At 46.6% G+C, this 21,854-nt stretch overlaps 1 protein-coding gene across 1 annotated transcript in view; it reads left to right on the top strand.

Moving 5' to 3' along the window:
* Window positions 1–579: 579 nt before the first annotated feature.
* The window catches only part of HS3ST4 (heparan sulfate-glucosamine 3-sulfotransferase 4), a 486,055-nt gene continuing 464,780 nt past the window's right edge, over window positions 580–21,854 (top strand). The window contains exon 1 of the mRNA XM_052635772.1: window positions 580–1,295. Within this exon, the coding sequence (XP_052491732.1) occupies window positions 580–1,295 (716 nt within the window). The remainder of the gene's footprint in view (window positions 1,296–21,854) is intronic.

Genomic DNA, 21,854 nt, shown 5'->3' with positions numbered 1-21,854 from the left:
GGGGTTGGGGGCGCGATCTCCGCTTCCCCGGGTGCCCCAGCCCGAGCGCACGCCCGCGCGCCCGCGCCCCCCTCCACAGGCGCGCGCGAGGCGCACTCCCCCTTCCCTCGGCGGCGCGGGGCGCGCGCCCGGCCCCCTCCGTGTCTCTCCGCTCTCCCGGCAGAAAGTTAGCAGCGGGGAAGGAACTCGGGGCTGCCACAGCGCGCGGCGGCGGCGGCAGAAGCTGGAGCGGGAGCCGCGGCGGAGCCGGGGACGCGGGGGCGCTGCAGACGGAGCAGGTGCAGCCGGCGGGTCCGCGCGCCCCCCTCGGTCCCCGTGCCAGAGGCTGAGGGGGGTGGTGGGGGGCCCCCCGGACGCCGCGAGGAGAGCGGGGAGGGGGGGCCATGCGGCCGGGCTCCCCCCCGGCGCAGCGGGACAGCGGCCAGGGCCGGGGGCGCAGCGGCGTCGCTTCATGCAGCCGGGGCGGCTGGGCAGCGGCGGCGGCGGCGGCGGCGGCGGCGGGGGCGGCGGCTGAAACCATGTCCGGGCAGCGCCGGGGGCCGCCGCCGCCGCCGCCGCCGCCGCGAGCCGGGAGCCGCGATGGCCCCGTGGCCCGCACCTCCTCCGCCTCCGCCTCCGCCTCCGTCTCTCGCCGCGCCGCCGCCACCCGGCGTCTCGGCTAAGGGCCCGCCGGCGCGCAAGCTGCTTTTCATGTGCACCTTGTCCCTGTCCGTCACCTACCTGTGCTACAGCCTCCTGGGCGGCTCGGGCTCCCTGCCATTCCCCCTGGCGCTGCAGGAGCCGCCGGGCGCCGCCGAGCCCCCGCCACCCTCGCTGCCGCCTCCCCCCGTGCGCCTCGGCGCCCCCTCGCAGCCGCCCGCGCCGCCGCCGCCGCCGCCGGACGACGCGAGCCGTGGGGAGCCGCCCGAGCCCCCCAGGCAGCCCGCCGCCCCCGGGGCCGACGGCTGGGGGCTGGCGAGCGGCAGCGGGGGCGCCCGGGACGCCTGGCTCCGGACCCCGCTGACCCCCGGCGAGATGGTCACGGCGCAGAGCGCGCTGCTGGAGAGGGAAGTGCCGGAGTCCAGCACCACGGACGAGGAGCTCGCAGGCCGGAGGGCGGCCAACGGGAGCGGCAACGCCGTCAGCACCCCCGACTACGGCGAGAAGAAGCTGCCCCAGGCGCTGATCATCGGGGTCAAGAAAGGAGGGACCCGCGCGCTGCTGGAGGCCATCCGAGTGCACCCGGACGTGCGGGCGGTGGGCGTAGAGCCGCACTTCTTCGACAGGAACTACGAGAAGGGGCTGGAGTGGTACAGGTAGGACCCCGGGCTCGGCGGATGGGATGGGCGCGTGGGGACAGACCCACGCGGGAAACAGCCGCTCCCCCTGCCCTTGGGGATCTGGGCAGAGTTCCGAGAGCCGTGAGCCCCGGAGGGCTCTGCGCACCCTGGCGGGGCAGCCTGGGGGGAACGGCGGGCAGGGCTGGATGCTCTCCAGGGATCACTTTATTCCAGGGCGAGGAGAGAGGGGTCCCCCTGCTCTGCCTGCCTCAGACTCCTCGTCCAGGGAGCTCTTTTCGGAATCTGCCTGGTTCCGAGTCTGGGGATCCCCAGCCCTCGTGTCCGCGGGGTGTTTCCTAACCCAGTCTCTTGCGGGGCGGTGCGCTTCTGTGTTGGGGACGCCGAGGAATGGAGCTGGACAAGCTGGATTGACTAAAGGGTTTTGGGATTTCCTGGAATCTCTGAAGATCGCCCTCAAACGCATTTGCGTGGCTGGAATCCAACTTCAGTGTTTTCAGTTTAGAGCAGAATGAACCGGGAACAGTTAAAAAGATGATGCTGGCGAGTTTGGGCGTTCTCCTAAAGACTCAGGATGCCCCCCACCTCCAGAACTTTCCGTCCCTCTTGGGCTGCTTGAACCCCGGGTTTATTTTGCATCAGGATTATCTGTGTCTACATGACAGTTGATGCCCTAGGAGTTTTCATGCCCTACACCTGAGCCCTTTCTAACCGGTGCCTCATTGCAACAGATTGGAGCTTGTGTCTAGTGAGTTGTTTGTTCATATCCCTCCTTTTCCACCGTCTGCCAGCAGCGAGGGAAGGGAGAAGTAGTAAGTTAAGTGTAGGTAAAATAAATTAATCCACCAGCGTTCTCCCTTGCCCTTCCCTGTTTCCTTTTTTTTTTTTTTTTAATCACTCTGGAAAACAGATCTGGATGGCTGGCTGCATCTCGGCTGCATCTCAGTAACTAATTGCAATTGTCAACCAGAAACACAGGCTTTGTCAGCTAAAGTGATGTTATCATCTTAACAGAGCCAATAGGTAAAATAAGGATTGTTTCCTGACAGGTCGCCTTCTTGTAGAAGAGACATGCTTTTTAAGGTTAAATTACAGGCTGGGGAAGTTTGAGAAATAACTTAACTTTGGAAATATATAATAAATGTGTGTATTGTGGTTGATTTCTTCGCCTTTTAAAAATATGCCTTATGCTTTCAAAGCTTGAGAGAAGTACACTTAGGCATAAACATTCCAGCACATTAAACTGAAACAGCAAATGTGTCTGTTCATGTCTTGTCTGTTTCAACAGAGAGAACTAATTGCACTGTTTTAGGAGGCTTCAAACAGTCCCTTTCTATCAAAACATAAAACAGCAAATGCCTAATTTAACTGGAAAATCAGTATTTATAACATCACAAGCCATGACTTCCAGTTTGCAATTATAATTAAAAAGGTGTTAGGATGATTAATGCAACAACAGCAAAATAAAAAAAAAATGGGGTATGATGTCTGGGAAGGTTTCAGTTGTTAAATTGTTGGTTGTAGGAATGTTCAGGTTTCTGCTGTGGGTTAAAGGTGGCTCTAAGGGGGTAACCATGGCTTTTTCCCATTCTAATTTTAAAGCTGTATATCTTGTGAGAAGTGTCAAATGCCCTTTGGGGGAGAGGGAGGAATGAAGATCAAATCTTTCCAACATGTGTTTCGGTTGCTCTGTGGCAGCTGGAAATGGAGAAGGAGGTGTTTTATTCAGATGACTTAAAGTTGATGAACGGTGTAATGTGGACTGCATGTCAGGAGGTCCCATTGTAGGGTCGGGAGCATTCTCTGAATGAAAAGATAGATGATCCTGACAGATGCCACATTCTTTTACACTGCAGCTGGGAAAAGGAGGTGTGTAAATTGCCTCGCTCATAGGACATGGCTGTTGAAGATCTTATTCCAACATGTACCACATGTACCACCCTCAGCCATCACGGGTGGTATTTGGGACTCGGCATCCCATAGGACTAAGAGATGCAAATGGAACTAGGTTCACTGGATCCTCACTTAAGAGGACCATGTGATATCTCTGCATCTTCCATCTGCTGCCCCAGCATCACACCCAGGGTGAGTCCTTATTACAGTTAGTGATGCTGATTGCAGTTACTGCAGGAGAATCTTATCTAATGTCGAGGAGTCATTTTCCACCCAAATCTGGATGTTGAGAAGACTCCCAGAAACCTTCCGGATCCTAGGATAGCTCTCCAGCCTTAACAGATTCAGCCATGCTTTGAGGGCATTTTAGGAATTTCTGTTGACTCCATCTCTTTAGCTCCCCTCTCTCTTCACGGGCTTCCCAGGTGGCTCAGTGGTAAAGAATCCGCCTGGCAATGTGGGAGATGTGGGTTCGGTCCCTGAGTTGGGAAGATCTCTTGGAGGAGGAAATGGCAACTCACTCCAGTATTCTTGCCTGCAAAATTCCATGGACAGTGGAGCCTGGCAGGCTACAGTCCAGGGGGTTGCAAAGAGTTGGACACAACTGAGCACGCGCTCACTCTCTCCCTCTCCCTCCCATGTAGGAAGAGGGGATGGCATCCTCACCATATGGTAGAAGGGAAGCAGTGGCAGTGATTCAAACCAGTAGCAGAAACCCTTCTTCCTGGCCCCCTGGTTCCAGTCTTTTAAATGGTGGCTTCTCTACTTAATGGCTATAGTACCTCCCCGTTAAATGGTTATAGTATGGTATGTGTTTTATCTGAAATCTTACTCTACTGTGTGCCTGAATGGAGATTCACAGGTTAATTAAAGTTTTTGATCCCCTTTTCCCATTATTTGTTTTCCTTTTCTTTTCAACATGCTTCCCAGTAGCCTACTGATTCTGCGAGTGATTCCAGTGGTTGTGATGTCAGCGAGAGGGAGAGCAAGAAGAAGAAACTGGGGCTGCTTTCAGCAGAGCTGGCGAGAGTTCCATCGCATTTAACTAAGCAGCCCGGGTTTTATTTCCTCCGTGTCACTCCGGTTATGTCTAAATCCGGGTTTTGCTTTCGCCTATGCTGTGGACCTGCTGTGATTTAAAAACACGTTTGAGATTAGAACGTGTGCATCAGATTTGCAGGGCAAGATAGGCTGATGGATTAGGATGTGTGTTAAAGCTATGGAACAGCAAGCCTCACTTGGTGGATTGACACAGGCCAGTGATTAATAAATGGGGGTAGATCAACCCCCCCGCCCCTCCCCCCAAGTAAAAGGACAAAGCTACAATATGCTTTTCAATAGGAGCTGATACACACTGTCTGGGCAGACCTTACAGTCCTCTAAGGGGTGGGGCCTTGTGGCAAGCCAAGTGGCTGCCGTGGCAGAACTCGTCAATGTGGCGGAGATGCCATGAGCCGTGGTCTGCCTTGTAGATCACAGGCTGTCCAGTGACCGTGACTTCGTGGCTTTGGAAGCCTCTCAGCTGTAAGGCAATGGGAAGTGACCCTCCATGAGGTCAAGATGTCTTCACTGCCCGCAGTTAGGACACACGTCCGGTTGGCTGGAGGGAAATAGCCCGGGGAAGCTGGTTCAGCAGTTTTGCTTGTGGTGCCGAGAGGAGTGTAGTCCACAGCATTGTTTAGATGAGGTGTCCAGAGAGAGAAGGAAGGAGGGCCGGGTAAGGCACTGAACATGTGTCATCATGGCAGTTCACGCTTTATAGATGTGTAACCACATCTGGGTGGCATGATGAAGCTGTGAGCAAAAGAGCAGCCTTCCTGCTTTACAGTTGGCCCTCAGAGGGGAAAACAGCTTGCTCAAGGTTGCTTAGCTGTTCAGGGGTTGAGCTGAGATTTGAAGCCGTGGTTGTCTAAAGGCTGGTAGGTAGAGTGCTAGCAAAATCTTTTCCTTCCTTCCTTCTTTCATTGATTTAATGATACTTACAATGATACATTTAATGATACTTACCCTGTTTCCAATACTGTTTTAGGTGTTGGGGATACAAGGGTGAACAAGATGGATGAAGCACCTCGTCTCCTGGAACTGACATTTTAGTGGGGTGGGAGTGGGGAAAGGGGAGACAGCAAACAAACAGGTCTTTTAACGTGGCTTACTCTTGTAATGTGGCTACTGGAAAATTTGAAATCACATGTGTGACTCCTGTTATATTTAGTTCCATTGGGCAGTGCTCCTGTAGAGCAGTGCTGTTTAAACTTTAAATGCACACAAATCACCTGGGGGTATTGTTAACATGCAGGTTCTGATTCTGTAGGTTAGGGGAGGGACCTGAGAGTGTGAATTTCAAATTTCCAAAGTGATACTGATTCTGCTGATTTCTGGATCTCTCTTTGAGTAGCAGGGGCATAGAAAGTAATTCGTGTCCGTGTGTGTGTGTGTGTGTGTGTGTGTGTGTGTGTGTGTGTGTGTTATCAGTGATCAGGGAAAACCTCTCTGGACGTGGTATAAGTATCGTGAATGAGTAAGATCCTCCCATGTGAAGACCTGAGTGGAGAGGTTGCTAAGCAGAGGGAACAGCAGGTGCAAAGGCCCTGAGGTAGAAACAAACCTCATGACTTCTCAAAGCATTCTTTTCAAAGCATTCTACAGTGTTTGTAACTGGGCAAAACTGGGTTCAAAACTCAGCTTTGCAACTTACTAGCTGAATGATCTGGGTTGGAGAACTGACTTAAATATCACTCAGCTTCAGTTTATCTGAGTAATTCCTTCCTTGCAGGGTTGTTGAGAGGAATAAGTGAAATAATAAAAGTGAATATATATTCTAAAAAAATGAATATCCCTTCACAGCTGCCATAACATTGACTGGAGGCTTTTATTGGGGATGTGTTTGGGAAAAGACTAATAATTATGGGCTTTGCAATCTACATCTGCTTACCCTTTTAAACCAAGGGTCACTCATCAGATGCCTTCAGGGCTCATGTGGGTAATATACTCGAGTGAAATAGACTAGGTGGGGAGAAACTGGGCCACAGACACTCTGTCCAAAAGGGCAGCCACTGTTCTGTTCTGGCCACTCCTCTTCCGTTTGCAAATGTGGCATCAGGGGAACCCTGTCTTCCACTTGGGAAGAGAAACTGGAAATCTGGGTTTTGATGTGAAGTGGCCTGGTTTTTAACGTTGGCAGCAGATTGAGATTTCTTAAAAGTGCCATGTGGGCCAGCACTGCGGGACAAGCAAAACACATCTGTGGGCTGGTTACAGCCAGCTGGCTACTGGTTAGTGACCTTTGGTTTAAACTCATTTCTGAAAGTAACTGGCATACCAGTACCTTCTGCAGTTGCCAGAATTGTGGCTTAAGTGCGCTGGTTCAATTTAGATGTTTTCCCCCTTAACCAATTTTGCAACAGCATGAGGGAAGTCTCTCAGATATATTGTAACAACAACAACAAAGGAAGCTGGATACAAACAGGAGCATGGAGCAGAAAAAGACAATTACAAATAAATTTCCCTTTTGTTCCCAGCAAACATTTTCTTGAGGGTGGGAAAATTCTCAGTTGTTTACTGCTTAATCAGGAGTGCCTGTATTTGGTCCATTTGATCAGTTGCACCAGTAAAATAGATTCTGGTCCTGTGAACAGAGTAAGACTTCAGAGTTAGAAAAATTGGGTTCTAGGTTTTTCTTTGCCACACACTAATTTTATTGGATGTCAGTTTTCTTAATAGCTTCTTCGCTTCTTCCCTCCTTCCTTCCTTCTCTGTTGTTTACACGATGCATGCATGCTCAGTTGCGTCTGACTCTTTGTGACCCTCCATGGATTTTAGCCCTCCAGGCTCTTCTGTTCATAGGATTTCCCAGTAAATAATTCCAGAGTAGGTTTCCGTTTCCTTCTCCAGAGGATCTTCCTGCCCCAGGGATTGAACCCACCTCTCCTATGTCTCCTGCATTGGCAGGCGGATTCTTTACCACTGAGCCACCAGAGAAACCCACTTGCATGATGAGATTTTATAATCTCCATAAGGTCCATTCAGTCACTAACATATTTTGGTTCTAGAACAAACTTCTGTCTTGGACTCTTTGGAGGAAAGAAGCTAGTTGGCTAGAAGCAATGTGCTTTAGAATGTGTATTTGTATCTCTGAACCTGTCATACAGCATCCTCACTGTAAGACCTTGGATGAATTAGTATCACCAAACCTCAATTTCTTCATCTGCAGAATGGGCTCAATAGTATTTCCTTCCAAGGGAATGATGTGAGAATGAAATTAAATGACATTCAAAGTGCCCTACACAGTTTATGACATAATATATTTTCCTTTCCCCTTCTTTTCTCTTTCCCCCATTTTCCTTCTTTTTGCTTTTCTTCTTCATTTTCCTTCCATTCCTTCCTTTTATCCTTCCCATCAGTACAGAAGGCCCTAAAGAGATGCTGTAATGCATTTTTCATTTGAACATAGCCTTTTATTTCAAGATTATGTCCGAATGAGGGATTTCCAACCCTGAAGCATCTCTTAAGTAGCTCTCCAGAGAATAATCAAAACCAGATTCCAGAATTGTGTCTGTTGTAACTTGAGCTGAAGGAGAAGAGTCTGACTTCAGGAGGCAAGTGAAGCCAAAATTCTCCCATAAAGGTGATGGGACAGGGAGCTGGTGAGGCTCTCTGGGTTGGCCCTCTGACATTTTTATAGCCTATGATAGAAATTGATGTCACTTGCCCCGGTAGGTATAGAGGAGTTTAGGATGCCAAGGCCATGCTTGTCTTCAGTTTTTCAGCAGAGTTGAAAGCTTCTGAGAATGCAGGATGGTTCAGACAGACCCCGCAGAACTCCCTGTCTTGAGATTTGGCAGTTTTCACTAGGGAGTTCTCCAGCCATCACATGATTTATTTATTTTTATTTTTGTAAATCATGCCAGTCATTTTTACTTTTAAATTGAGTCGGGATAGAAGCTGTGAGACTTCAGGTGAATGAGGGATTGCTAGGGCTGCACGGCAGAAAGTTTTAAAGGTTTTGGTTTTGCATAATGGATGCTATCTCTGGAACTGATGGAACCACCACCCTGTTAAAGTAATTTCTTGATTCTATTGGTTTCTGCGGTTTAACAAGCTCTTCTATAACTGTCTTGGGAATTTCAATCTGAAATTATAATTCACTGAGGGAGCGCTTCTGCCTATCTTGCCATTAATTAAAAGCAGGCGGTTGATTTTTAACACACGCTAGTTAGGATCGCGTTCCTTTAAAAAACTTTTTTACTTTCAACCTTTATTTAAGAATGTATAAAGCACATATGCAGGAAAACAGAGCAGCACATGCATTAGGCCTGATTTTTTTCTATCACTTATTTTATAAGTGATAGAAAATGAGCTTAAACTATTGTAAATCAAGAAAGGCAATTATTGGTTTATTACCTAGAAAGTCTAAGGGGTGATGGCTCCAGGGAAAGTTGAATCCAGGTCTCCGTTTCTTTCTGGTCTTTTCTGTGTTTGCTGTACCTTGCTTCATTCTCAGGTTGTCTCACTACACTTTAAGCAAGATGGCAAGCAGCAACCCTAGACAAGCGTTATTTGGTTTATCAATTCTTTTGGAAAACTTTTTTTCTTAAGGGCTTCTGTAAGAAATTGCTGGAGATGCTGTTGACCCAGATTGGGTCATGTGCCCATTCCTAAACAATCTGTGTGGTGCTCTCATCAGGCCCCGGGCGATGTAGCCACCCCTTTGGCTTGGGGTGGTGATGGGAGTAGGGAAGGAGGCTTATTCCCATTGAAACCATTGGGAAGAGTTTCCCCGTAAAGAATGAGATATTCAAAGGTTCTATTGATAAAAGAATTAGGGACCACTTAACACCACATATTACAGTAAACATCTGAAGATCCACTCTGGGAAAGGTTTATGATCTCTCCCACTGTTTTAAGTCAGAAAAAGGTACAAGTGGTTAGTTTGAGGAGGTTGAGTATACTTTTTAGTGCTGTTATTTATTCATTAAACATGTATTAAATGTCAGCAATGTGTCAGACATAAATCAGTCATCAGTGATTTGAAGAACTCAAGTGGAGAAATGGACAATTAAGTGATCACATTACAAGGTAAAGTCCTGACAAAGTGCCATTTATTCTAGGAATGGAGGGATGGTTTGATCTTGGGAAACCTAAAAAATTGTGTGGTTTATTCTTCATACTTTTCACTTAGAGAAAAATCTTATTTATTTTGTGGATGCTAAAATGTCTGGTAAAGCTAAGCATTTATTCCTGATTTTTAGAACATTTGCTGATAAAATCAGATCATACCCAAAGCCAGCATCATATTTAATGGTGTGACACTAGAAATATCACCATTAAATCCAGAACAAGATCAGAATGCCCATTATCATCATTGCTATTTACCATTGCTCAGAAATAAATAGATAATCCAGTGAGGTGAAAAAGAATAAGAACGGAGAAGATAGAATTATCACCGGTTGCTAGTAGTTTCATCTCTTTTTGGATGACCTAAGGTAAGCAATCTCCACTCCCACGCGTAAAACTATTAGAAATAATAATGGAATTCTTTAAGGTGACTGGTAAGGAAATTACTATGCAAAATCTATAGTTTTCCTATATGCCCATGCCAAGCATTTTGAAAATATAATGAGAGAAAATATCCTATTTATAGAACCAAGCAAAGAGACAAAATAACCAGGGATAAATTTAGCAAAACTTGCAAAGGACTTGCAAGAACGAAATTTTAATACTTTAGTGAGGGATGTCAGAGAAGGAAACAGTAACTAGAAGGAGTCCTCTTTCTCTGGGATAGCATTTCTTTCTTTCCCTTCCCTACCCACTTTTTATTGGCTATCTTTGCTACTACGTTTAGGTCAGGTGTGTTTGAGAGTGGTCTGAAGATATTGTTTCTGTGAACATGGCCAAAATGTTGTACTTCAAAGACAAGATTCCCTTACTTTCTACCTTTTATTTAACTGAAGGGAGGATTGTAAGACAATTACTACTGTTCAGGTTCATAAACAGTGTTAGAATTCCTCATAGAGGGCTGGTACTGACTGCTTTATATCCCAGACTGAAGGGACTTTGCTGGTGACTCAGTGGTAAAGAATCCACCTGCCAGTGCAAGAGACATGGTTTCTCATGTTGAGGTTTGACAGAAAACAGCAAAATTCTGTAAAGCAATTTCCCTTCAATAAAAAATAAATAAGTTCCAAAAAAAAAAAAAAAGAGAGAGAGAGACGGTTTCATTCCCTAGATTGGGAACATCCCCTGGAGAAGGAAATGGCAACCCACTCCAGTATACTTGTCTGGGAAGTTCCATGGACAGAGGAGATTGGTGGGATTGCAAAAATCGGATACAACGTAGTGATTAAACAACAGCAAGAATCATTCCTAGTGTAGATTAACTGTTGAATTGATGTAAATGAGTAAATTTAGGTGCATTCCTGTTAGAAAGCAACACCAAAAAATGAATCACAGACAAGTGATGGTTATTTAATGAAATGGGGAGGTGATGATTTAAGATTTGAACCTGAAAGAATCATAGTAGCAACATGGTAAGAATCTCAGGGGTGGACACATATTGTGGGTGCCAGGCTCTGCCCCAAGCGGTGGTTTCAGTCATTCCAAGAGCCTGGTGAGACAGGTACTGTGATCAGTCACGTTGTACAGGTCAGGAAACCAAGGCACAGAGAAGTCAAGGAACTTGGTCAAGATGTGGAGCTGGGATTCAGACCTAGGTGTTTGGCTCCAAACACGCAGCATTTCTTTTCATTTGCCGCCAAGCTGTTTTGCACTGGAAGGGCGGTCTTCCAGCTTCCTGGGAGTGAATAGTAAATGCCGGAATTTCTGGGCTGGAAGCTTTTGGTTTCCCATATGTGCATGGCCTGCCTACTGGACAGGCTGACTGTGGGGGTTTGCCCCCAAAACGGACTGTGGAAGTGTCTCCTTTTCTCTTCTGGGACCAAGCTCATTCTCACTTCAGGGCATTTTATTTTATTCTTAAAATTTTAAAAAATGTAGTTAGTTCGACTGTGCTGAGTCTTTGACGCTTTGAGGACTGTTTTTCTTAAGCTGTGGCAGACAGGGGTACTCTCTAGTTGAGTGCATGCACTTCTCGTGGTGGTGGCATCTCTTGTTTCGGAGCACCGACTCTAGGGCCCACAGGCTTCAGGAGTTGAGGCTCGAGGGCTCTAGGGCACAGGCTCCGTAGTTGCGGTGCCTGGGCTTAGTTGCTCCATGACGTGGGATCTTCTGGATCACGGATCGAACCCATATCTTCCGAATTGGCAGGCAGATTCTTTACTACTGAGCCCCCAGGGAAGCTCCAGGACAATCTAATTCTCTCTTTCCTCTTCTGGGAATTCTCTGCCCCCCTGCCCTCCTCCCCCGCAATCCCACTACTACAGTGCAGGTATCTGGTTATCTGTCCTTCAGATCTTGGCTCACATTTCAGATTCCCCCAAAGACCTCTCCACACTACCTAATTTAAAGGCCTTTTTCCACTTCTGAGCTTGTTCCACCATTTTATTTTCTTCAGGGGATGTATTGCTTTCCCAAATCATCCTAATGACGTCACTCTCCCTCCCAGAAGATCAAGTGCATGGGAGCAGGGTCTTGTCCCACGTGATCTTGCCAGGGTTCTGAGCCAGAAGCAGTACCTGGCACAGGTAGGCATTTCATGATGGTGGCTTATTCATCACCAATTCTGAATGAGTGACAGTTTATTGAATGAAAGGGGTACCTTCTCTGCCATTTTCTTATAAAACTCCAGGCTTCTGCAAAGAAATCACACACTCACACTCCTTGGGAACTCTGGCTAAGAATTGTTCTCAGTTCTTTCACGTACTATTTTTGCAAGACTTATTTTGGGTACAAGAAAGAGAAACCCACTCAAACAAGCTGTGTGGGCTAGACAGTCTCCCCAAAAGGTCCTGCTGGCACACCACATTACCTGATTTATCCTTCACAGCAGCTTCATGAAGTAGGTACCGTCTTATCCCAGTGCTACAAAATCAAGAGAATGAGACTTCAGTAGGGCAGGTGACAGTCATGGGGTCACACCGCAGGCCTTCCCAAGCCAGGCCCCTTTCCATTGTTAACAAGTGGCCTTTGATTCCTGGCCTTTGTTGCTATAGTTGCCCAAGTTTTAGGAGAGCCTGGATTACTCCTGATAGGCTGTTATGCTCCAAGAGTAGTTGGTATTATCTTTCTCTAAATGCATGATCAAAATGACATAATTGCCATTTAATCGAACAGTTAAGTGGAGACTGTGTTCGATTTGTTACACATGATAGGTGTAAATCCACCGTTCTGCGTCCAGGTTAAGGCCTCAGCAAAGGGTTGGAGATTTGGAGCTGAGGACATGTGAGTCATTTCCTCAGTCTGAGTGCCTTTATCCTAGGACCGCTTGCCTGTTTGGAGCTCTGTGATATTTAGGAAAGAAAGCTGAACCTAAAATCAGAAATTAAAGGTTGGAGTCTGAGTGCTGTGTCTACCTTGCTTTGGGTGCCTAGAGAGTATACAGCCTTTGAGCCTTTGTTTTCCCATCTTTAAAATGGGAACATCTGTTTCTAATAAGCCCGGAGTGACGTTGCAAGGGCAGAATCATGGTGATGTGCTGGCATCTGCTTTCTCCCCATCCTGTAGTTGTTGTTAATCCACACACGTTTCCATGAACTCCCCCAGGTAATTGGTTTTCTGGAATGTTGCACTCCAGGGAGTCCCTGAAATACAGGACAGGCGCTCTTATCGTAAAGTTAGATTAAGAAGTTTAATTTACAGGAACTGTTATATACCATGGATATCAAACATTGTGAAGGCAGACTGCATGAAGATCCAGAGAATTCCTGGAGAACCTCTGTCTGCGTAATTCTTTTACCTGACTCATGACCACTGAGGCATCATTCTTTCACACTGAAAAAAAGCATAAAAAGCCATAGAGCGCATGTGCTTTTAAAGATTGCCCTGCAGGGGGTGAGCTTCGGGACTGACCAGAAGATTCTCTCGTTTTGCTCCCAAATGGCTTGTCATCCCTTTTCCCTCTGCACCCTGTCTGCATTTACCAGGTGGGCATAGTAACATCCCACCTTCTGGCTGCCTGACTAGCCTACTTTCTAAGCTGTGGAAGGCATGATAACACATCCTCCCAATAGCTATATCCTGATCTCCAAAACCCATGATCATGCTACATCACGTGGCAAAGAAGAATTAAGGTTGCAGATGGAATTATGATGGCTCAACAGCTAACCTTGAGCGGGGAGATTATCCCGGATTATCTGGATGAGCCCCCATGTAATCACAGGAGTCCTTCAGATGGAAGAGGGGGTAAGAGAGAGAGGTTTAGATGGAGGTCAGCACGGGAGGGACTCAGCCCGCTGTTGCTGGCTTTGAAGATAGAAGGGGCCAGGAGCCAAGGAATTCAGGCCACTTCCAGAAGCTACACCAAAGGCCAGGAAATTGATTCTTCCTTGGAAGGTCCAGAAGGAATATAGCCCTCTTGACACTTTGATTGTAGCCTACGGAGACCCGTTTCAGACTTCTGACTTCCAGTGTGTGCCACCAGTTAGTTTGGGGTCATTTGTTACAGCAGCAAAACACTCTTCCCAGAGCTCTCTAGAAGCCACCATCTTGTTCCTTTTCTTCCCTTTCCTTTTCCTCTTTTTCTGGAAAATACCACCTCTGGGGCTCTTGAGGTATCTTGCCAAACAGCAGCATAGACGTCACCATTAGCTGTTGGCAGATGGTCACTGTACTAGCTGGGATTCCCGGGTGGTGCAGTGGTAATGACTCTGCCTGCCAGTGCAGGAGCCGCAGGTTCTCTCCCTGGGTTAGGAACATGCCCTGGAGAAGGAAATGGCAACTCACTCCAGTATTCTTACCTGGAGAGTTCCGTGGACAGAGGAGCCTGGCAGGCTACAGTCCGAGGGGTCACAAAGAGTCAGACACAACTGAACATGCATACATGCACTGTACTAGTTAGGGGAAGAAGTGAACTGTTGCAACAAAGAGATCCCAACCTGTAGTGCTTTACATGAGATAGATGATTTTTCTCTGAAATTCAGTATTCAAATGGAGTATTCAATATTCAAATTGAAATGTCAATATTCAGAGTTTGTAGCAATCAGTGCTGCCTGAGACCAGCCTCTCAGGAGGAACACGAGCTGAAAACTGTGAGTTCAGGTGTGTGGGCGTGTATGTTTGAGTAGCAGCATCCTCTGGGTACTCCAGTTTGGACTGCTGGGGTGACTGTGCTCAGGAAGACCAATCAGAGACTCAAGTTCCATTCTTTCCGTCTTGTTGCTCTGCCATCCCCTGGGGAGCTTGTTAAAAATGCAGAACCCTAGATTCCACCGCAAACTTTCTGAAGCAGAATTTACAATTTTTAGAAAGATGTATTTATCTGGTTTTGGCGTGCTGGATCTTCATACTGCCTGCAGCCCTCTTTAGGTGCTGTTCTTTGTGTGGTGCTCAGGCTTCTCACTGCTGTGGCTTCTCTTTCTGCAGAGCTTGGGGCTCTGGGCACATGGGCTTCAGTAGTTGTAGCGCGTGGGTTCAGCGGTTGTGGTTCTTGGGCTCTAGAGCTGGACCTCAGTAGTTGTTTCGCCTGGGCTTAGTTCCTCCAAGGCATGTGGGATCCTCCTGGATCAAGGATCAAACCCGTGTCCCTTGCATCGCAAGATAGATTCTTACTCACTGGACCACCACAGAAGCCCCAGAATTTACATTTTTAAGAAGACACTTGGGGAGTTATTTTGCACAGAGTTTGAAGAAGGTTGCTTTATAGTAAACCTGTTCAACTTTCAGCACTGTGGACTTTTGGGATCAGGAACGTCTTCGTGGTGGAGGGCTGTTCTATGCATTGTAGGATGTTTCGCAGCCCCTCTGACTGCTGCCCTTCCCAGTTGCCAGTAGTTAACTTCTCACCTCTACCACCCCCAGCATCTGAACAGCCAAAAATACCTCCAAACATTGCCTGGTGTCCCTGGGGAGCAAAATTGCCTGTGGTTTACTGAGAACCCCTGCCTTAAAGGATTTTTCTCCTAGGTTCAGAGCTGATACTCTACCCCATTTCAGTTCAGTTCAGTCGCTCAGTCGTGTCCGACTCTGCGACCCCATGAATTGCAGCACGCCAGGCCTCCCTGGCCATCACCAACTCGGAGTTTACTCAGACTCATGTGCATCGAGTTGGTGATGCCATCCAGCCATCTCATCCTCTGTCGTCCCCTTCTCCTGCCCCCAGACCCGCCCAGCATCAAGGTCTTTTCCAATGAGTCAACTCTTGGCATCAGGTGGCCAAAGTATTGAAGTTTCAGCTTTAGCATCAGTCCTTCCAGTGAACACCCAGGACTGATCTCCTTTAGGATGGACTGGTTGGACCTCCTTGCAGTCCAAGGAACTCTCAAGAGTCTTCTCCTTCCAGCAAATAGTTGCAAAGAGGGCAAAGTTCAGGAAGTAACTTTCTCTTAAGCAAGTGGAGTAAATGACACTCATGACTTTTGCTCTTTCTCTTGGTGAGAATTCCTCTACAGGACCACATTGAACTGCAGGGGATTCTAGGAACAATATGAATGTCTCTGGGTCCAGGAAGGAGGGGAGAATGAGTCTGGGGTCATCTGCTAAAGCATCTGCTAAAGTAATTTACACAAGGATGTGGTCATACTTGACCTCTTTTTATTATCTTCCATCCAGAAGGGAATCCAGTTGGAAGGATGAAATAAATTGAGTGGGCATAATGCTTTTTGCTGGGCTTCCTAGGCGGTGCTAGTGGTAAAGAACCTCCCCGTCCCCCGCCCGCTCCAATGCAGGAGATGTAAGAGACATGGGCTTGATCCCTGAGTCTGGAGGATCCCCTGGAGGAGGAAATGGCAACCCATTCAAGGATTCTTGCCTAGAGAATCCCATAACAGAGGAGCCTGGCAGGCTGCAGTCCACAGAATTGCAGAGTCAGACACAACCGAAGCAACTTAGCACACATGCAATGCTTTTTGTGTGGAACATAGAACTATTTTAGGAGGTCACAGGATCTTTTAGAAGGACACATAAAATGTACCTCATTTTCTACTTCTGTTAAGAATTTGATCTTTTCTAAACATCAGTCTTGTTTTTTTTGCTATAAAAATGTACTTACTTATATTGATTTTTTATATTAAAATAATAATTTTCTTCTGTATCTGTGAAGACTGTGTCATTATGATAAATGTGTTTGACCAGATGAAGATATATGTACGTACACATATCTGTGTTTTATACATAGGTAGCTGCCTACCTGTCTACGTATCTGTCAGTCTGGCTTGGTCCCACACACGGCTCTTGCCCAGTAGACTTCTAGCTTTGTTTCTGCTAACACTCTTTTCTATTTGTTAGATTAATTAATTAATTTTAATTGGAGGCTAATTACTTTACAGTATTGTGGTTTTTGCCATACGTTGACACGAATCAGCCATGGGTGTACATATGTCCCCCTGTCCCAAACCCCCCTCCCCATCCCTCCCTATCCCATCCCTCTGGGTTGTCCCAGTACACCGGCTTTGAGTGCCCTGCTTCATGCATTGAACTTGGACTGGTCATCTGTTTCACATGTGGTAATGTACACGTTTCAATGCTTTTCTCTCAATTCATCCCACCCTTGCCTTCTTCCACAGAGTCTAAAAGGCTGTTCTTTATATCTGTGTCTCTTTTGCTGTCTTGCACGTAGGGTCGTCATTGCCATCTTTCTAAATTCCATATATATGTGTTAATATACTGTATTGGTGACACTCTTTTTAAAATTAATTCTTTACTTTTGGCTCATGGGCTTTTCATTGCTGTGCACAGGCTTTCTCTAGCTGTGGCGAGCAGGGGCTCCTCTCTAGTTGTGATGTGTGGGCTTATTATTGTGGTGGTTTCTTTTGTTGCAGAGCATGGGCTCTGGGGTGTGTGGGCCTCAGTATTATGCCTTTTGGACTTATTTGACCCTCAGCACGTGGGATCTTAGTTTCCCGACCAGGAATCGAACCTGTTTCCCCTGCATTGCAAAGTGGATTCTTAACCGCTGGACCACCAGGGAAGTCCCTCTGCTAATGCCCTTGACCTCAGTGGTCTGCTCTTCACATTGACTAGAGTAAGTGATACTTTTAGGACATAAAGCAGACCACATCACTCTCCTACTTCACATGTTCCAATGGCTTTTTATCAACCGAAAAGAAAATTGCAAGTCCTGATCATGATTTATAAAGCCCTAAAGAACCTGATCCCTGCCCACCTCTTTACCCATAGTCAAGAGCCTTCTTGTCTTTGCCTCTTTGCCTGAACCATACGGATCTCCTCACTGTGTGTGCTGCAAGAAGCCACACGTTACCTGTCACGGAGCCTTTGCACTTGTTGCCTCCTCCACTTGTAATGCTTTGTCCTTAGATAACTGCACAGTTTGCATCTGCTCTTCATTCGGGCCTCTGCTCAACTGTCTCTCCTCAATATGACCGTATCTTGAACTACCTGAACTTACCAGGGCTTCCCTGGTAGCTCGGCTGATAAAGAATCTGCAGTGCAGGAGACCCTGGTTCAGTTCCTGGGTCAGGAAGATCCCCTGGAGAAGGGGTAGGCTACCCACTCCAGTATTCCTGAGCTTCCCTGGTGGCTCAGCTGGTAAAGAATCCGCCTACAATGTGGGAGGCCTGGGTTCAGTCCCTGGGTTGGGAAGATACCCTGGAGAAGGGAATGGCTACCCACTCCACTCTTCTGGCCTGGAAAATCCCATGGACTGTGTAGTCCATGGGGTCGCAAAGAATCAGACACAACTGAGCGAATTTCACTTTCACTTTTCACCTGGACTTACTTTGTGCACTCCTAGTGGTAAGAGCTCCAGTCGTTGGAAAGTGCTGATAAAACAGTGTCATCATTAATATTTTCTTAATTCCATAGTTATTTTGATCCTGCTCAGATTTCTGCTTTCTTGTTGTTGTTTAGTTGCTAAGTTGTGTCTGACTCTTCACAACCCCATGAATTGCAGTACACCAGGCTTCCCTGTCCCTCACTATCTCCTGGGGTTTGCTCACACTCATATCCTTTGAGTCTGGTTTCTTAATTTCCTGGTTTTTAATTCCACTATCCTGGAGGGAAGATCTCATTCTGATCAAAATGAGCATGACCCAAAAAAAAAGACCAGGACAGTGCTGGGGTGCATTTAAAAGATGTTTAGGAAACTGTCAACTATTCCTGCTATTTAAGCACTCCGCCACTAGGTGGTGGTCATGTGACACAGACTGATCTCAAAGCAAGGCTTTTCCTGAGTTAGAAGATGTTTGAGTGACTTCAGGCTGCTTCCAGTGTGGGCTAATCCCACGTATTTTGCCCCTGCAAAATAAGAGCCTTTATAAAAGGCTCACATTCAGTAAACAATAAACAGGCAAAACAGATGTTTAGAGAATGTTTAAAACAAACAAACTCAAACACAGTTGGCTATCTTTTTTCTCTACCCCTTCTTAGCCAATTTTTAAGATTTGTTTTTGGATACAAAGAGTATATTGCCAGGTGGCGTTTTTCTTTCCTTATTAGCGATGAATATCTGAATATGGACAAACAAAATGAACATACCATGCTTCCATAAATATTTAAGGCATTTAATGTTAGAAATTATTATAATAATGTATATGCCAGGTATTTAAATAGATTACTACCCATTTAGACTCTGAAAATTGCACGGTGATCTCAGCCAACAAAAACCCCATAACCTTACCCGGAACCACTGAGTTTCTTATTTAGAATAAAATATGAATTTTTTTCAGTACTCACTGGTTCTCATTCATGTATGAATTGCTGTGTGAGAGTCTGCTTTTAGTTTACCTTCACCTCTTGACATTGATGCTCCTAGATTTTTTGGGATCATATCTGTTTCTAGTCTCTTTTCCTTTCCTCCACCAGGAGGAAGAAACTGTCCCCATCATAATATGTTAGAGCATGTTTAAAGAAAATCTCTCCCAGTGCTTAGAAGTGTAGCTGTGGAACTCTGTTGGTTAGGGTTCTCCTGGTTATAACGTACATAGATTCCACATAATATCTGAACCAAGCATGAACCAACAAGGAATTTAATGGTTTATATGTTTGAGAAGTCCTGGGTGGGAATGGCCTCAAAAGGTGAAAGTGAAAGTGTTAGTAGCTTAGTTGTGTCCGATTCTTTGTGACCGCATGGACTGTATCCTGCCAGGCTTCTCTGTCCATGGAATTCTCCAGGCAAGAATACTGGGAAGTGAAAGTGAAAGTTGCTCAGTTGTGGCCCACTCTTTGGGACCCCATGGACTGTAGCCCACTAGGCTCCTCTGTCCATGGAATTCTTCAGGCCAGAATACTGGAGTGGGTAGCCGTTCCCTTCTCTAGGGGATCTTCCTGACCCAGGGATTGAACCTGGGTCTCCAGCATTGCAGGCAGATTCTTTATCATCTGAGCCACCAAGGAAGCCCAGGAACGGCCTAAGTCGGGCTTAAACAATGTCAGCAAGTCTGTCATTTTTGAATTTAAAAAAGTTTCTTGGCTGTGCTGTGTGGCATGTGGGATCTTAGTCTCCTGACCAGGGATCAAACCTGTACCCCCTGCAGTGGAAGCTCAGAGTCTTAACTGCTGGGGAAGTCCCAGCAGATGTCTCATTTTTGGATTCCGCTGCCTCTGAGGTGGCTGGTTGCTTGCTGAGAATCTGTCCCCTTGTGCATGGCAGTGGGTGCCAGCCCAGGCTTCTCACCCCAAATGCAGTAGGAAAATGCGCCATCTTTGTCCCCAGAGTGTCTGCTGATGCCTCATTCCCTCTTATGGGGTCGCGCACAGACATCCTGCCACCAACCCTTGTGCCAGAGCGGGTGTGAGGCTTGAGCTACATGCCTCTTTGGAGCAGAGGCGGGCTGCTTCTCCTGGGGGCATGGAGGATGAGATGCGGGCATTTTCCCAAAGCAGAACCAGGATTCGGTTATCAAGGAAAGGAAATGATGCTGGTGCCAAAACAACAGATGTCTGTTTCAAGATTCTTCTGTTCAGACATAATCTTTTGCCGAAGCACAACAGAATAAAACAGATACAGCAAGTGCTCTGCTGACTTGTGTGGGGTTGAAGGGCCTGGGTCTTCATCTGTGTCTTTCCACCAAGGTGGGCACAGTGTGACTCCAAAGCTCCCTCTGTGGCTCACTGCTTGAAGATTCCACTGCTCTTTTTAAAAATAACTTTTATAGGAATATAGTTGATTTGCAGTGTTTTGTTAGTTTCAGATGTACAGCAAAGTGAAGCATTTATACATATACATATATCCACTTTTAGATTTGTTCTCTGTATAGGCCATTACAGAGTATTGAGTAGGGTTCCCTAGGTTATACAGGGGGTCCGTACGAGTTATCTACGTTATCTTCTTTAACATAGAAAGGAAGGAAGGAAGGGGAGAAGACAGAGAGGGAGGGAAGGCAGGGCAGGACACTTGTCGAGTGTTGGTGCCTGTGATGTGTGACAGCCTGAAAAAAATATCTCAAGAACCTGCTCCTCAGAAATCACTAATTATTTATTTAGAATATTTTCTATTTCCATCATTTCCTTAGCAACCTCTAGCAGCTGCCTGGGAAAATTTAAAGGGATTGTATATCTTACAAGAAAATTCTTCAAATAGCAAGTGAAATCGTTTGATCACATGAAGCCTTCCTGCCCAGATTCCCTTCAAGTTGAGAGGGAGAAATGATTTGGCATTTCATCAGCCTTCGTGTAACAACTAGATAGCCCAGAATTTCTAGAACAACCCTGATTCTGTGTCATTTTCCCTCTTTGCAGTTAAGGTAAAGCCGGTGTTAGAGAATTAAGTGTGATTTAATTTTTTACGCTTTTGAAAGACTTATGAAAATAAACCTACATTTTAGGGAAAAACTTTTTTTGGGTCAAATCTAGGGTTGTGGTGTTTTGTTTAAAAATAGGTACCTTGTGTATTGTCTGGGGTTTTTCGTTAGCACAAAGTGATATTTCCCCCTAAGATCCCTCCCCTATCATCTGTGGGAATGGAAGTCTAGCTCTTTCCTCATTCACCACCCCCCCCCCCCGCCCCCCACTCAGCAAAGAAAGCCACAAAACACTTCCCTGTAAGGGTTTGCCTGCTGGTTCTTGCCTGGAGAATCCCATGGACAGAGGAGCCTGGCAGGCCATAGTCAATGGGGTTGCAAAGAGTCAGACACGACGGCGACTAACGCACACTGCTGGAGGTAAAAGGGATGGATGAATCGGGAAGAGCCATAAATACATCCAGCCTCTGTTAGCCTTTCCACCTAACAGAGTGTGTTTGAACCCTTGTTTTCAGAGGGTCCAGGTTCTCAGCTCTGGAAGAGTCCAGATTCCTTGTGATTTGAGAGTCTGAAGACCTCTCCAAAATTCTTAGTTTGGAAAAAGGCAGAATTTCAAGACGAATAGATTAGCTGGGAAGTGAACCTTTGTGATTTCTCCTTTCTGGCAGTTGTTCTTTTGCATATTATGCATTCTTTAATAACAACTGTTAACTTCCTTGGAGTGCTTATAGGATTAAAGGAAAACCCCAGTGCCTGCATGTCCCTCTTATTTAATCCTCACAGCAATCCCTTTCGAGCTGGGGCACCTGATATTAGGTGAGCACTAAGGCACAGAGAGGTGAAGAACGATACCCTAAGATACACACGTCATTAGTGATGTGAGCAGGATGCCAGCATAGGCATTTAGGGCGTGCTCTTTTGGCCAGAAGGCTGTGAT

Source organism: Budorcas taxicolor, chromosome 2 (assembly GCF_023091745.1).
Source record: "Budorcas taxicolor isolate Tak-1 chromosome 2, Takin1.1, whole genome shotgun sequence".
NCBI classification, from domain to species: Eukaryota; Metazoa; Chordata; class Mammalia; order Artiodactyla; family Bovidae; genus Budorcas; species Budorcas taxicolor.
This window is presented reverse-complemented; position numbering and strand designations above follow the sequence as displayed.